We start from the raw sequence: 17760 nt of genomic DNA, 5'->3' as shown, positions 1-17760 counted from the left end.
ATTGACTGATCTGGCCTTGTAACATTAACCAAAACGGCCTTGCTGTGACGGTACTGCGAACGGCTGAAAGCAAGGGGAAACTACGGCCGTAATTTTTCCCGAGGGCATGCAGCTTCACTGTATGATTAAATGATGATGGCGTCCTCTTGGGTAAAATATTCCGGAGGTAAAATAGTCCCCCATTCAGATCTCCGGGCGGGGACTACTCAAGAGGACGTCGTTATCAGGAGAAAGAAAACTGGCATTCTACGGATCGGAGCATGGAATGTGAGATCCCTTAATCGGGCAGGTAGGTTAGGAAATTTAAATAGGGAAATGGATATGTTAACGTTAGATATAGTGCAAATTAGTGAAGTTTGCAGGCAGGAGGAACAAGACTTTTGGTCACGCGAATACAAGGTTAAGAAAACAAAATCAAATAGGGGTAATGCAGGAATAGGTTTAATAATGAATAAAAAAATAGGAGTGCGGGTAAGCTACTACAAACAGCATAGTGAACGCATTATTGTGGCCAAGATAGACACAAAGCCCATGCCTACTACAGTAGTACAAGTTTATATGCCAACTAGCTCTGCAGTGCAGATGATGAAGAAATTGATGAAATGTATGATGAGATAAAAGAAATTTTTCAGGTAGTGAAGGGAGACGAAAATTTAATAGTCATGGGTGACTGGAATTCGAGAGTAGGAAAAGGGAGAGAAGGAAACGTAGTAGGTGAATATGGATTGGGGGGATGAAATGAAAGAGGAAGCCGCCTGGTAGAGTTTTGCACAGAGCGTAACTTAATCATAGCTAACATTTGGTTCAAGAATCATAAAAGAAGGTTGTATACATGGAAGAATCCTGGAGATACTAAAAGGTATCAGATAGATTATATAATGGTAAGACAGAGATTTAGGAACCAGGTTTTAAATTGTAAGACATTTCCAGGGGCAGATGTGGACTCTGACCACAATCTATTGGTTATGAACTGTAGATTAAAACTGAAGAAGCTACAAAAAGGTGCTAATTTAAGGAGATGGGACCTGGATAAACTGACTAAACCAGAGGTGGTTGAGAGTTTCAGGGAGAGCATAAGGGAACAATTGACAGGAATGGGGGAAAGAAATACAGTAGAAGAAGAATGGGTAGCTGTGAGGGATGAAGTAGTGAAGGCAGCAGAGGATCAAGTAGGTAAAAAGACGAGGGCTAATAGAAATCCGTAACTAACAGAAGAAATATTGAATTTAATTGATGAAAGGAGAAAATATAAAAATGCAGTAAATGAAGCAGGCAAAAAGGAATACAAACGTCTCAAAAATGAGATCGACAGGAAGTACAAAATGGCTAAGCAGGGATGGCTAGATGACAGATGTAAGGATGTAGAGGCTTATCTCACTAGGGGTAAGATAGATACTGCCTACAGGAAAATTAAAGAGACCTTTGGAGAAAAGAGAACCACTTGTATGAATATCAAGAGCTCAGATGGAAAACCAGTTCTAAGCAAAGAAGGGAAAGCAGAAAGGTGGAAGGAGTATATAGAGGGTTTATACAAGGGCGATGTACTTGAGGACAATATTATGGAAATGGAAGAGGATATAGATGAAGACAAAATGGGAGATAAGATCGTGCGTGAAGAGTTTGACAGAGCACTGAAAGACCTGAGTCGAAACAAGGCCCCGGGAGTAGACAACATTCCAGTAGAACTACTGATGGCCTTGGGAGAGCCAGTCCTGACAAAACTCTACCATCTGGTGAGCAAGATGTATGAGACAGGCGAAATACCCTCAGACTTCAAGAAGAATATAAAAATTCCAATCCCAAAGAAAGTTGGTGTTGACAGATGTGAAAATTACCGAACTATCGGTCTAGTAAGTCACAGCTGCAAAATACTAACGCGAATTCTTTACAGACGAATGGAAAAACTGGTAGAAGCCGACCTCGCGAAGATCAGTTTGGATTCCGTAGAAATGTTGGAACACGTGAGGCAGTACTAACCTTACGACTTATCTTAGAAGAAAGATTAAGAAAAGGCAAACCTACATTTCTAGCATTTGTAGACTTAGAGAAAGCTTTTGACAATGTTAACTGGAATATTCTCTTTCAAATTCTGAAGGTGGCAGGGGTAAAATACAGGGAGCGAAAGGCTATTTACAATTTGTACAGAAACCAGATGGCAGTTATAAGAGTCGAGGGGCACGAAAGGGAAGCAGTGGTTGGGAAGGGAGTGAGACAGGGTTGTAGCCTCTCCCCGATGTTATTCAATCTGTATATTGAGCAAGCAGTAAAGGAAACAAAAGAAAAATTTGGAGTAGGTATTAAAAATCATGGAGAAGAAATAAAGATTTTGAGGATCGCCGATGACATTGTAATTCTGTCAGAGACAGCAAAGGACGTGGAAGAGCAGTTGAACGGAATGGACAGTGTCTTGAAAGGAGGATATAAAATGAACATCCACAAAAGCAAAACGAGGATAATGGAATGTAGTCAAATTAAATCAGGTGATGCTGAGGGAATTAGATTAGGAAATGAGACACTTAAAGTAGTAAACGAGTTTTGCTATTTGGGGAGCAAAATAACTGATGATGGTCGAAGTAGAGAGGATATAAAATGTAGACTGGCAATGGCAAGGAAAGCTTTTCTGAAGAAGAGAAATTTGCTAACATCGAGTATAGATTTAAGTATCAGGAAGTCGTTTCTGAAAGTATTTGTGTGGAGTGTGGCCACGTATGGAAGTGAAACATGGACGGTAAATAGTTTGGACAAGAAGAGAATAGAAGCTTTCGTAATGTGGTGCTACAGAAGAATGCTGAAGATTAGATGGGTAGATCACATAACTAATGAGGAGGCACTGAATAGGGTTGGGGAGAAGAAGAGTTTGTGGCACAACTTGACAAAAAGAAGGGACCGGTTGGTAGGACATGTTTTGAGGCATCAAGGGATCACAAATTTGACATTGGAGGGCAGCGTGGAGGGTACAAATCGTAGAGGGAGACCAAGAGATGAATACACTAAGCAGATTCAGAAGGATGTAGGTTGCAGTAAGTACTGGGAGATGAAGAAGCTTGCACAGGATAGAGTAGCATGGAGAGCTGCATCAAACCAGTCTCAGGACTGAAGACCACAACAACAACTATTACCAGTTGCAGAAAACCATATTCGTCAACCGCAAAACGTCGCTGCTGAAGGTGGCTAATGGGAAATATGCAAAACCTACAAGAAGATGTGTCATGCGTGTGGGTATAAGTGGCCATACACAGCCCTTAGAATTCATCGTCTTACAAGAGTGTAGCCATGAAATGATTCCCGGATGGGACTTTTTGAAAGCTTCTCAAGGAATTATAGATTGTGGTCGCTCGAAGATTATGCTAGATGAGATGAGATACTGTGGACAGGAAGATGTGCATACGAGTGTGCAGAGACTATGTGTGCTGGATGAAGTGATCATTCCTGGAGTCAGCACTAGACAGGTAGCTGTCATGCATCAGCCCATGGATGTTGTAGCGGAATAAAAGAGAAGCATACCACTGAAGAATAACTTGGTCATTTGGGCCTCTGTTGTCTTGTTTAAGAATGGATTTGGTGAATTGTGGATAGTTAACTGTCGCCTAGAACCGCAGATGCTTCCAAGACGCATGTGCACAGCAAATGCTGAGCCGTTAATTGCAGAACAGCTGAGCGTCATAGAAACCTCCCATGCAGAGCCTGTGGGTGAAATTAGTGCTACCACTATGATTCAAGATCTTCTAGCTCGACTATCACCAGATCTCACTACAGAACAGAAGAAGCTACTTGCCATTCTTCAAGAGTTCTCTGAATGCTTCAATCCACAGGTGAAGATCAAATTAGACAAATCGTTGGCGAAGCACCAGATTAGCACTGGAGACCATCAACCAATAAGCCAGAGAGCGTACAGTGTGTCAGCAATGGAACATTAAATAATTCACGACTAGGTAGAGAAAATGATAAATAATGACATCATTCAGCCTTCGCAGAGCCCATAGTCGTCACCAGTGGTTCTCGTCAGAAAGAAGCATGGCAATTGGCGCTTTTGTGTTGATTACAGGAAGCTTAATAAGGTAACTAAAAAGTACATTTACCCTCTACCACGAATTGACGATACACTAGATTGTCTGAAGGGGGCTAAGTATTTCTCAACCACGGACATGTCCTCAGGATACTGGCAAATTAAAGCAGATGAGCCTGATAGTGAGAAAACTGCATTCATAACCCCCGAGGGCCCGTATGAGTTTAAGGTAATGCTGTTTGATTTGTGTAATGGACCAGCAACTTTTGAATGAATGATGGACAATCTTCAAAGGCACCTGAAGTGGATGATGTGTCTTCGTTATTTAGATGACATTACAGTCTTCTCAGAGACATTTGATGAACACATAAAAAGACTGAGGGCTGTTCTTAAGTGTCTCTAACAAGCTGGATTGTAACTTAATTCAAGAAAGTATCTCTTTGGAGCAAAAGAAATCAAAATACTTGGGCACCTTTTGTCAAACGAAGGTGTGCGGCCAGATCCAGAAAAGGTGAGAGCTATAACGGAATTTCCTATTCATAGAAGTATTAGAGATGCGAGAAGCTTCCTCAGATTGTGTTCTTATTACCGTCATTTTATCAAAGACTTTTGTATCAAAGCCAGGCCACTCCAAGAGTTGCTAAAAGTCGATGCTAAATTTATCTGGGCCTGTGATCAACAAGATTCTTTCGATGTGCTGCGAAAAGCTCTGATGACTGACCTTGTACTTGGTCTGTATGATGAGAGAGCACCTACAGAACTACACACAGATGCCAGTGGGTATGGGATCGGTGCTGTTCTGGTGCATATTTCGGATGGAAAAGAGAAGGTTATAGCCTATGCTTTTACGACACTTACAAAAGCCAAGAGAAACTACTCAACTACAGAAAGAGAATGTCTTGCTGTGATCTTGGCCATGTGCAAATTTCGACAGTATCTCTATGGAAGGCCATTCACAATTGTTACAGACCACCATTCACTTTGTCGGTTGACAGGTCTTAAGGATCCAACAGGGCAACTCGCCAGGTGGGCACTACGTCTTCAAGAGTATGACATTACCATAGTGTACAAAAGTGGAAGAAAACACAAAGATGACGACTGTCTTTCAAGAAGCCCTGTGCAAGATCACGAAGACTTCGATGAAGATAGTGATAGTTTCGCTGCACTCCAGGATCTCTCTGCTAAGCAGAAGGACACCAAGATATCTCAAATTATGCTTGCCTTAAATTGGTCAGAGGATGTGAAATGACAATTTAAGGTAGTTGATGGATTAATTTGCAAGAAAAACTTGACACAAGACGAAAGAGGTGGCTACCAGTGATTCCTAAACAAATGCGCTTAGATGTTCTACGGAAATTTCAAGACAAACATGAGGCTGCACATTTAGGATTTACTAAGACATTCGATAGGATCCGCAAGAGATTTTTCTGGCCAAGTTTAATTAGGAGTGTCCGTGACCATGTGTCGCACTGTTGAGAGTGCCAGAGAAGAAAGGCAGGTCCTCAGAAACCACCTGGCCAACTCATACCAATTCCACCAGCCGAAACGCCTATCCAGCATGTTGGAATTGACCTCCTCGAATGATTTCCAACATCTGCTAGTTGCAATAGATGGATTATTGTTTTCACTGATTATCTGACATGCTATGCCATTACAAAAGCCGTGAAAAGAGCTGAAGCATTCGAGGTAGCCACATTCATTGTGGAAGACACTGTATTAAAACACAGTGCCCCAAGGTCGTTAATTACGGATGGAGGGAAAATATTTCAATCAAATCTTGTGCCGTCGCTGCAACATTACTCATCACATGACGCCTGCCTAGCATTCGCAAACTAATGGGCTTACTGAATGCCTTAATAAGAACTTGGCTGACATGCTATCAATGTTCATCAATGTTGAGCAGAGCAACTGGGATGAGCTGCTACCTTTCGTGACGTTTGCCTACAATACCACCCAACAAGACACCACAGGATTTACGCCATTTTTCCTGGTGCATGGGCATGAGGCGACGATGATGATGGACACTGTGTTTCTGTTATATCCTGATGACGTGGACGACGAGTACATCGGCCAGGTGTTAACCACAACTGAGGAAGCTCAGCAGTTGGCTCTACTCTGCACGCTGCAGGCTCAAGAAAACAATAGCCGAAGGTATGACACGAGCCACTGCCCTGTTGTTTACCAGCCTGGTGACCTCGTCTGGATCTTCACTCCTGTTTGCAAGGTTGGTCTCTCTGATAGCCTCCTCAGGCACTACTTTGGACCTTATAAGGTTGTAAGATAGTTGTCTGATGTTACTTACGAAGTTGAAGATTTCGACCCCGACAAAAGGTGACAAAAGATCAGAGATATGGTCCACGTCCTTCGAATGAAGCCCTATAAGGATCCTGCAACCCAGGGTAAATTCTAAGCTCCAGCAACAGGCAACAAGCAGAAAGGTAATGAAGAACCAGCAACAAGGGGAAGTTCTAAGAAGATCACCGCCAGGCATCGGGAGTCGGAGTATGCAGGACCGATGACTCGTTCCCGGACTAGGAGGAAGTAATACCAAGACGCTGTTCTCTTAAGAAGGGAGCAATGTCGCAGAAGAAGCCAAGTAGCGCAGTCACTGTAGTGTGGTGGTTATGGTACTAGATTGTTGCATGGAGGGTCGTGAGTTCAAAACTCACCTGAACTGAAAAATTTTAATTTCTATATACGGTTAGAGTACTTTCTAGGAGTATCCAGAAATGGGAAAAATCATTGTACTGGAATGTTCTTTAGCTGTACATATACAATTTGTGTTCTGGCCGGAGGCAATTTGCTCCGCACTCCTGTATGTGTTAAGTGAAGTCAGTGTTCGCCATTCATCTGCTAACACCTTCCTCTACATGACATTATTATCAGCACACCTCTGGACACTGTGGATCTCGCAACATTGAATTCCCTAACAGTTTCCAAAATGGAAAGTGACTGCAAGAAAGAAAACAAAACAGCACATATTGGTGTGTATCCAATTCTTGTTTAAAATTATTTGTCTGGGGAAACAAGATGAGAGAAACAATTTACCTACTGGTTTCAATGCCTTGCTATTGTTGTTGGATCCAATTACATGAAATAAAACAATATCAGACATTTTTCACAGTATAGCATTTTGTATCTCATTGTCAGTTTTAACAAGTATATAGCCTATGTCCTCAATCCAAAACCTGTCCACATAAAACTAGCAACTACCGTGAAGTTCCTGAATACATTACCTTTTCTTTTCTTAGGTGGGCCTTGTGCAAGGAAAATGTTTGTTTTCATCATTCAGTAGATACTTTGCATTTTTGTGACAACAACAGGTAGTAAACAAGGGACTGTTCTATTGTTACTAAAACGTGCAATATTAAAAAATTGTTTTATGAACTCTGCTACAGGAATTGTGATTAGATGATGTATGTGTAAGAAATAGTTTTTTCATTATATTAAAACCCTGATTGCTGGAAGTCATCTGTAGCGTGACGTCACCATGATCTTATTTGCGGCTCCATGCCTTCATCTGTAAAAACAGAACCCTTATATGATCGCTTTGCTGTTGTCCGTCTGTCTGTCTGTCTGACTGTTAAGAACCATTATTCTCAGGAATGAGTGGATATATCAAGTTCAAATTTATGTCACATATTAAGGTCTATGGTCCCTTGAAGACGTATAAATTTTAAGCTTCTAAGTCGTTCAATCAAAAGATAGTCAAATATCATATAATTTGATACTCGATAACCCACTCATCAAATTTATGAGGTGCTTCCCGTTGACCTAGAATCACGAAATTTGGCAAGAAGCAAGGTTTCATGGTACAAGTAAAGGAAAAAAATCTGAAAAATGTTATTCAGTAATTATATAACACAAAAAAATTGTTTTTTGTCTTATTTTTTTATTTTATACGCCTGTCTGTTTGTCCATCTGTCTGTTAAGACCCTTTTTGTCTGGGACAGTTAGGCATATCAAGTTCAGATTTATGTTGTATACTAGGTTGTATGGTGCCTTGGTGGCATAGAAAAATTAAAGCTTCTAAGTCAATGCAATCAAAAGTTTTGGTCATTTGTGTCACATACTTAGATACTTGCAATCTATAAAACCTATAGGGTATTTCCTGTTCACCTAGAATCATAAAATTCGGCAAGGAGTAAGATTTCACAGTACAAATAAAGTAAAAAATGTGAAACTTCTTAAATTTTAATTACATCACATAAAAATATCTTTGGCCATTTGAACATACATTGCATCATCATCATCCATCAAAAGCGTAATAGACGAACATTACTGCATGCAAATATAAAATGTAGATTGTAGTCATGTTTTAGCAAGTAAATAAAAATGTTTTCTTAAATCTTCTCCCTCTCTAATATAAACTGAAATCCCCTGTTTGCTTCTTTTTGTATGTCCAGGCTAGTCTGAAGAATTTATTGAAATAATCAGCAACCAGTTCCCCAAAAGAAACTTTATTTCCTTAAGGAAATAAAATTTCTTTTCTGGATCTGGTTGCTATTTATTACGATAAACACAAATACAGTGGCTGAATACGGATAAAATACTAGTCAGATATTTTCATACGGTCTTGGAATTCTTGCCAGTATCGATGTCAATAACAGGCAAAAGTCATTGAGATTTTCGATTCCCAGGATGAATGAACTGTATACATACGTAATTAAGTTTGTATGGAACCCTCAGTGTAAGTGTCTTACTCACACTTGTTTCCTTTAGCTGCTGATATGAATGGTCACTGCAGCAGCAATGATGTGCTCTCTGAGCTGTCCCAATGCTCTTGGGAGAAATTAATGGTATTTGGCATTTTTGGTACAGTTCAGATACTTAAAATTCCTGTGTGTGTACTCTGTATTTTTGTGCTATGTCCTGCTATGCTCTTATTATGGTTGTTTCTGGTCATTTGCTGATTTACAGCCTAGGCAAAACAACGGCTGTCATAAGCAGATAAGCAGTGCTTTGGCAGCAGAAAGAGTAAATTCATTTTAGTGTCCTCTTTGTGTGTGAAAAAAATTGGATAAATTTTAACAAGTCAGATTGGACCATTCCCATTTTACCTTCAAGCTATTTGGTATGTGAGTGCAGCATTGCATTGTGTTTGTATTCAAACTAATGTCATGAGTCTGTAGCAGGCAAATGCGTTACAGATGAAACAGCCCTGTCTGTTGTGCTGACATAAAATGATTCACCCATTTACAAAGCTCAATATTTTCCAAAGCACTCTTTGTATAAATTTTCCAAAGCACTACTTGTATAAATATGACTAATATATGATTAGAACTGTAAAATCACCAGGTTTGCATTTTGCACTCTACAAATGTTCTATGAGTGCCCCTGTCAAACAATACATGTCCAAGCAGCAGCAAAGTTCATTCTATATCTCATATTAGCACCATCCTGACAATGGTTACTGCAGTAACAATGATGCAATCTCTGAGCTCTTACAGTTTTCTTGGCAGTGGAGGTATGTAAACATGGTCCTTAATGTACCCCCAAAAGAAATCACAGGCATTATGCCAGGCAACTTGGCTGAGGAGGGTGCTGTGCAAGGGAACAGAGTTACTTCATTTTCACCACTATGTCCAATCCAGCGATATGGAAGCTTGTCCTGTCCTTTAGGTAGCAACGGACATGGATGCTCTAATGAGGGGATTCCCTGTCTTGCTGGAAAATGAAATCGGCAGTCAGTTGTGGAAACAACCACTACTGCATCATATCAAGGTATGAAGTACCCATAACAGCCTTCTCACACAAGAAAAATGGCCCATGCAACTTCATCTGAGACACTGCACAGAAAACATTAACCTTTAGCGAACCTCGTTGATGTGGCATAATTTCATGAGGGTTTTCAGTGCCCAAACTCTCACAATGTGGCAGCTGACCTTTCCAGATAAATGGAAGGTTACTTCCTTGCTGGATATAAGTTCTTCTTGAGAAACTTTGTGTGGCCTACTGTGTGAGATTCATTCTGGTGTGTAATCTGGATCTAGCTGTAAAGACTCAGGCTGTTGTTTGCATTCACCTTTGATGTCTTCATCAGAATCTAGGACATAATGTTCCAGAGGGATAGGAAAGAGCAGACCTTCTCCATGTGGTACTGGTCATGTAACTGATGTCAAAGTCGGATATGTGATGGTTTGCTTTTCCTTTCTTGACATCCCACATTTAAGAGGAAGCACCGTGTAAAAATAACAATCACTAACATTATTTGAAGGACCTTGGCATGTCATGGCAACCATGAATGACACTGACTTTACTGTTTTACTTAACCAGCAACAGAAATTTACTGCAAATGAATTACAACAAATATTTGGGCCTACGATTTATCCTCATCTACTGTACAGTGGAAGTAATGGTAATTTGCTGTCTGTATTAATGGAGTCAATTCACGTTTCTGAGAAGCACACGTCTCTTCACTGCACATATAGCAAAAGTTATCCACGCTGTTAACAGCTTTATGTGGCACCTTGAAGTTGAATTAAACTAAAGTGTAAACAAAATAAATTTGATCAAGGAAATTTAGATTGTATCTTTTGCACCCATGAAGATAAGTAAATGTTTGTACTTGATTTCTTTTTTACCTGCCCAAATTTAGCTTCGAACACAAAAATTACTGAGAAAGAAGAGAAGATAGGTTGTCTAAGAACAAGAAGCAACATTTATGTAAAAATAATGTCTGCTACAAGAAGAAAACATGGCATACCCAGTGTTAACAGAATTTATCTGTAACAATAAAAAAATAATCAACACTGCAAAATTACCCTCTATCATAAAATTAATTCATGTTTTTTCAAAGGAATGAGAGCTAACTAGTAAAAGAACATTAAAAGCATCAAATTCATTTACTTCGCATAAAAATGAATAGCAATGAACTATTTTTAACTTTAGGTGGAGATCAATGTAATAATCCATAAAGTTTGCACAACGTAAATATGAGAGTTAGCTGTACTTATGTACATCACTGATTTTCTGAAACTTATTAACATCACATACTATCATTCTTTGATATGATATGAAATAATATATTGGGGCAAGAATATTTTTTAAAGCCAAAAACAAGCCATTACATCCATCATAATGTTGATTTCCCATGCTAGTGTATGTCTCAATTCAATAAACTGGAGTCTCTTATGCTGACATACTGTGTCATTGACATGCTAACTGCTAAGTCACTAAATAGTCAGTAAATGCGTTGAGAAGTATGGAAGTTGCTCATGTAAAATCAGTACGCGATTGCTGAGCTGATCCAAGAAATCTGACATGTGTTAACCACTATTTTCTCGGGTAATTCCAAGGGGATGGAACGACGGTTTTTACTTAGAGGCCATGGCTGTCATCTTCTTTTTCTCTTGCCATTTATTAAAATTTCAAAATGAGGTAATTTTTGAACGGAATGTTATTTTTATTATTATTATTTCATTGTTATTATTATTATCGGTGTTATGAATTCATAATATGTCTAAGGCTGTGCACACAGATCTTTTTACCTTTTCAAGTATGTGCCATCTGCTGACATACTGTCACATAACCCAAAATTGGTATTTTTGTAGCAGAATTTGGCATTTTTCCCTGTTCCTGTGTAAAAATGTCATAAATATGAGGGCAGAAATTTATTAATATTGGTAACTGATAGTTTTAATGAATATTGAAATTGTGTAAGGCTCTGGCTGTGACATCAAATGACAATACCCTAATTCCAACAATCTCTATTCTAGTAGCAGCGTAAGTTGCCAACACCACAATTCCCCAATAATGTTATGCTGTCAGATAAAAATATTACATACAGTCCAAGCTAAAAGTGAGGACCGCTTCATTATTGTGGGCAACTGAATCTTTGGTGATTAAATCAGGAAGATAATCTGTAATGTGTATACCGAATACAAAATCTAAGCCATGTAAGGTACTCTGAAAGGATACAAATCCCTTTATAAATTAGTGGAAGAGCACTTTTCCATATCTGCAGGACATGTGGACACATACAAATGTCCGGTGATGTGCTGAAGGGAGTTTGTATTCCATGTTCTAATTTAGACTCCAGATGGCTGTTTTCACACTATGATGGATCAGCAGCATAATGTCTCAGAAGAGAACTTTGAAGTTATGTCATCAGGCAAAACACAACTGGCCTTCTACAGATCAAAGTGTGAAATGTTAGATCCCTTAGTAGCACTGGTAGCTCAGAAAATTTAAAAAGGGAAACAGATAAGTTCAAGTCAGATATAGAGCAGTTTAATGAAGTTTGTTGGCAGGATGAACCAGGACTTCTGGTCAGGTGTGTACAGGGTTTTAAAAACAAAATCTTATAGAGGTATAATGCAGTAGTAGAACTAATAATGAACAAGAAAGCAGGAATGTGATTAAGCTATTATGAACAGCACAATGAATACATTATTGTAGCTAAGGTAGACATAAAGCCAACACCCAAAACAGTAGTACAAGTTTATACGCCAACTTGTTCCACAGATGATGGAGAGATTGAAAGAATGTATTATCAGACAAAAGAAATTATTCAGATAGTTATTAATTTGCAGACAGATGCAATTAAAAGACACTTACACAATGCTTTCAGCCACAGCCTTCATCAGTAAAAGAGAAACACGAACCATTCATACACACAAGCAAGCACATCTCATGCACACGACCGCCAACTTCAATAGTATGGGCCAGAATGCAATGCAACTATCATGTGGAATGGGAGCAGCAATCTGGAAGGGGTGGGCAACGGGAAGGGATAGTACAGGTTTGTGTGTGTGTGTGTGTGTGTGTGTGTGTGTGTGTGTGTGTGTGTGCAGGGGGGGGGGGGGGGCGAAAAAGGAGAGGTACGGACACAGAAGGGCGGAGCGTTGGCAGAGGGCAGCAAATAAACAGGTTGAGAGATGAGAATGGGAACAATATGATACAGGACAGACAGGGTAGAAACTGCTGAGTGGAGGGTGTGGAGACAGTAAGTTACCATATATTGAGGCAGGAGTGGAGAATGCGTTACAAAAATAACTGCCATCTGCGCAGTTCAGAAAATCTGGTGGTGGAGGGGAGAATCCAGATGGCTCCAGTAGTGAAGCAGCCACTGAAATCAAGCATTTTATTTATGTTCAGCTGCATGTTGTGCCACAGGGCGGTCTATGTTGCTCTTGGCCAAAGTTTGGTGGAGGTTGTTCACCATGGTGGTCTTCCGCAGGGATATGATCTTCGTCACAAGGGGCTGGGTTTCGGAGTGGCATAAGAATGGACTAGGATGTTGTGGAGGTTGAGGGGGTGACAGAACATCATTTTAGGAGGGGTGGGAAGGATCTCACATAGAATGTCCTTCATTTCAGGGCCTGATGATAAGTTATCAGTTTTTCTACCTGAAATTTCATTGTTTAAATTATTCGGATCGTTAAGGGACAGAAAAATTTAATTGTGATAAGTGACTGGAATTTGGTTGTAGGAAAAGGAGTAAGAAAAATAGCAGGAGAATACGGGCCGGGTGAAAGGAATCACAGAGGAAGCCAGCTGGTAGAATTTTGCACAGAGCATAATTTATTAATTGCTAACACCTGGTTTGAAACTCACAAAAGACAGTGGTATATGTGAAAGGGACCTGGATACACTGGAAGATTTCACACAGATTTCCAGGGGCAGATGTGAATTCCAACCATGATTTATTTGTTATGAACTGTAGGTTAAAACTTAAGAACTAAGGAAATCAGGGGGACAGAACCTGAATATGATGAAAGAACCTGAGGTTGTTGAGTGTCTCAAAAGGAGCATTAGGCAATGATTGATTGAAACAGGGGAAAGGAATACAGTAGAAGACAAATGGATAGCTTTGAGAGATGAAATAGTGAAGGCAGCAGAGGATCAAATAGGTAAGAAGACAAGGTCTAGTAAAAATCCCTGGCTATCAGAGAAGCTATTAAATTTAACTGACGAGGAGAGAAAACATAAAAATGAAGCAGGTTAAAAGTAATAAAAAAATCTAAAAATGAGCCTGAAAGAAAGTGCAAAAGGCTAAGCAGAAATGGCTAGAGGGCAAATGTTAAGTCTTTAGAAGCTTATATAACAAGATACTGCCAACAGGGAAATTAAAGAGGCCTTTGGAGAAAAGGAGACGCCTGTATGAAAATCAAGAGATCAAATGGGAAACCAGTATAAAGCAAAACATGGAAAGCTGAAAGTTGGAAGGAATATATAGAAGGGCTATAAAAGTGAAGTTATAGGAAGGGAAGAGAAAGTAGATGAAGATGAGTTTGGAGATAGGATACTGCAAGAATTATTTGACAGATCATTACTTCAGAACTACTGACATCCTTGGCAGAACCAGTTATGACCAAATTATTCCACCAGGTGTGCAAGGTGTATGAGACAGCTAAAATACCCTCCGTCTTCATAAAGTATATAATAATTCCAATTCCAAAGAAGGCAAGTACTGACAAGTGAGAATACTACTGATTAATTCTGTTTCTGAAGGAGGACTTTCTTTGTCCAAAAATTAATAGTTCAGCAGCAGTTTTTCATTGTGTCTGTCTGAGACTCAATGCCTCCTCTATGTGGCGAATAGCAATTTATCCCTTTCACATTGCTGTAATTTCATCTTGGACTTTCTATTGTTCTATAAGTTTAATGAGGCCTGGTTGGAAAATACTGACATGAATTATTTACAGAAAACTGGAAAAATTTGTAGAAGCAGACCTTGGGGAAGAGCATTTTGGATTCTGGAGAAATGTTGCAACACACGAGGCAATACCACAACTTCCCTTAGCAGAGAGAATAAAGAAAGGCAAATCTATGTTTACAGCTTTTGTAGACTTACAGGAAGCTTTTGACAATGTTGACTTACAGAAAGCTTTTGACAATGTTGACTGGAATACACTCTTTGAAATTCTGAATGTAGCAGAGGTAAAATACAGGAAGCAAAATGTTATGTACAACTTATACAGAAACCAGACAGCAGTTAAAGGAGTCAAAGAGCATGAAAGGGAGGCAGATGTTCAAAAGGGAGTGAGACTGACTTGCAGCCTATCATCTATGTTATTCAATATGTTCATTGAGCAAGCAATAAAGCAAGACAAAGACAAGTTTGTAGAAGGAATGTTGACCAGAATGGACAATGTCTTGAAACAAAGATATAAGACGGACACTAACACAAGCAAAAGAAGGATAATGGAAAATAGTCAAATTAAATCAGGTGATGCTGAAGGAATTAGGAAATGAAACACTAAAAGTAGCACATGAGTTTTGTTATTTGGGCAGTGAAATAACTGATGAAGGCCAAAGTAGAAAGGATATAAAGTTAAGAATGGCAATGGCAAAAAAGGTGTTTCTGAAGAAGGAAAATCTGTTAACAGTGAATATAAATTTCAGTGTTAGTAAGTCTTTTCTGAAGCCATTTGTCTGGAGTGAAACACTGACAATAAACTGTTCAGATAAGAAGGGAACAGAAGCTTTTGAAATGTTGTGCTCGAGTAGAGCTCTATAGGAGGTACTGAAAGTAATTGGGAAGAAATGAAATTTGTGGCATAACTCGACAAAAAGAAGGGATTGCTTGATAGGACACATTCTGAGACATCAAGGAATTGTCAGTCTACTGCTAGAGGGAAGTGTGGAGGGTAAACATTGCAAAGGGAGGCAAGAGACGAGTACAACAAGCAGGTTCAAGCTGGTGTGCGTTGCAGTAGTTATTCAGAGATGAAGAGGCTTGCACAAGATAGAGCAGTGTGGAGAGCTGCATTAAACCAGTCTTCAGACTGAAGACAACAACAAACAAGGTAGCAAAGCTATTTTTTTCTTTGATTGATTAGATTTAATATGTCTAATATAATTGATTTCTTTTTTAAATGTAAATAAATGTGATGTGTGATGTCAATAAATAAAAAGAAATTAATGCAGTTATTTTCATTTTAATTGTGCCACTGAAAAACAATGAAATAAGACAACAATAAAGAACATACAGTACTTAAAAAATAAACTGTCAGAAACTAATGCCAAAACTGGCAAGAAATAACACCAAAATTTGCAAAAAAATATTATCAACACTAGCAGGAAACATCAAAATTGGCAGAAAATACACTGAAATCCTTTGAAGCGCATCAATTTTTGGGCCTTTGCACTGTGAATGGTGGTTCAGCCAACATTTTAACACTGATTAAAGAAGAAAACACGTGAATTTTTCTTCCCTTGGGTGTGGCATGCCATATTCATTATATCCAACAAAATTGTTTCCAGTATCCCATTTTTGTTCTAATTATGGTGAAATACGTGGAGTATAAAAATGTAAAATGATCTAATAGCAAAAGGAGGCACATGCTGAAGGTTCCATATTAAAAAATCCAATAAAACTGGTGGAACTTACCTTCCCTTAAGATTTTAACTGCTTCTCCACAACAGAGTCTGAAGAAAGTAAAATCTTTATCTTTCACCCTCTCTGTAACATTTCGGTTCATTTCATATGGGTCTTGCACTACCAGAGGAGTATTAATCTCAAGAGAATTGTTGTGCATGGATAATAAATTTCTGATATGCTTGACCTCATCTGGAATTGTGACCTTCAATGTTTCAGAAAATGCTTCACATGGTACCAGATGGCCAACCCATGGGCATATCACTTGATATGTTAAATCAGTTTCACTATAATATCTGTTAAAAAAAGGTAAAACAAAAATTCCATGAGAAAGTTTCCAAATGAACAATAACTCAATAACAGAATCAGTAAACATAACAACTCATCATATAGTGGAGGTGTTGAGTGGTTGATATGCACATATACAGGACTGCAAATGCAGCTAATCTTTCGGACAATGTCCTCCCTTAGGGCCAACTAGTAACAGAAAATACACACAAATAAAACTACATAGCTATTGTACCAGCAGTTTACCTCATACTGTCTTTGCAGCTCAGTGGGGTGAGTGACTGTACTGAGAGTGGAGTGGATGACAGAAGAAAGGAGATGTGGAGAGGGGAAGGAGGTTTGGAAGGTACTATGGCTGACAGCTAGGAGGAAGTGGCAGGAAGTGCACAGAATCACCAACACCTAAACAGAAGGCTCAGTGAGACATCACCCAGAACAGGCCAGGCTTGGTGAGGTGCTGCATAGGCAGAATCAAGGCACATGCCTTGCAATCTTTCTCAAATGATTTTACAGAATATATTCAGTAAAAAAAACTTGATTTCTACATTACTTGTAGCCATATATGTCAGCTTCATGGTGAAATGCCCATCATATCATTAATGGTCACAGTTTTTGTGATATTTCCTATACATATAACAAATACAGGGTGTTTATAAATGAATATCGGGGTTTTAACACCTTTTAATATTTATTATATTAAACTTATGGTTATAAATGATATGTCAAATGAAAGAGCAACTCAAACAATTTTACCAAGAACCTTGTAAGTGTTCAATGTGAGCAACATCTGTCACACGGCACACATAAAGTCTATAGCCGAGTTCTTCCCAAACTTTGATAAGTGTGTCTTCAGTGATGGTAGCAACAGCTGTTTCAATCCGGTTTCTTAATTCATGGTGCGGAAACATTGCGCGTTGCACATGCGCACTGGTGCCAAACACAACTGTTTGAGTTGCTCTTTCATTTGACATATCATTTATAACTGTAAGTTTAATGTAATAAATATTATAAAGCGTTAAAACCCCGATGTTCATTTATAAACACCCTGTATGAAAACACAGCAATAAAAAATAGGTGACACTAAGAATGTAGTCGAATTAAGTCGGGTGATGCTGAGGGAATTAGATTAGGAAATGAGACA

The 17760-nt window shown here is 39.0% G+C and overlaps 1 protein-coding gene across 4 annotated transcripts in view; it reads right to left on the bottom strand.

Annotated features, from left to right (window-relative positions):
• Positions 1–17760, bottom strand: part of LOC124797977 (speckle targeted PIP5K1A-regulated poly(A) polymerase-like) — a 254563-nt gene that overhangs the window by 67767 nt on the left and 169036 nt on the right. For all 4 annotated transcript variants that reach the window (XM_047261151.1, XM_047261150.1, XM_047261152.1 and 1 more), the window contains one exon: positions 16344–16627. In XM_047261151.1, coding sequence (XP_047117107.1) covers positions 16344–16627 — 284 coding nt within the window. The remainder of the gene's footprint in view (positions 1–16343; positions 16628–17760) is intronic.

Source organism: Schistocerca piceifrons, chromosome 5 (assembly GCF_021461385.2).
Source record: "Schistocerca piceifrons isolate TAMUIC-IGC-003096 chromosome 5, iqSchPice1.1, whole genome shotgun sequence".
Lineage (NCBI taxonomy): Eukaryota > Metazoa > Arthropoda > Insecta > Orthoptera > Acrididae > Schistocerca > Schistocerca piceifrons.
The sequence above is the reverse complement of the archived record's forward strand: the minus strand, read 5'-3'. Positions and strand labels throughout refer to the sequence as shown.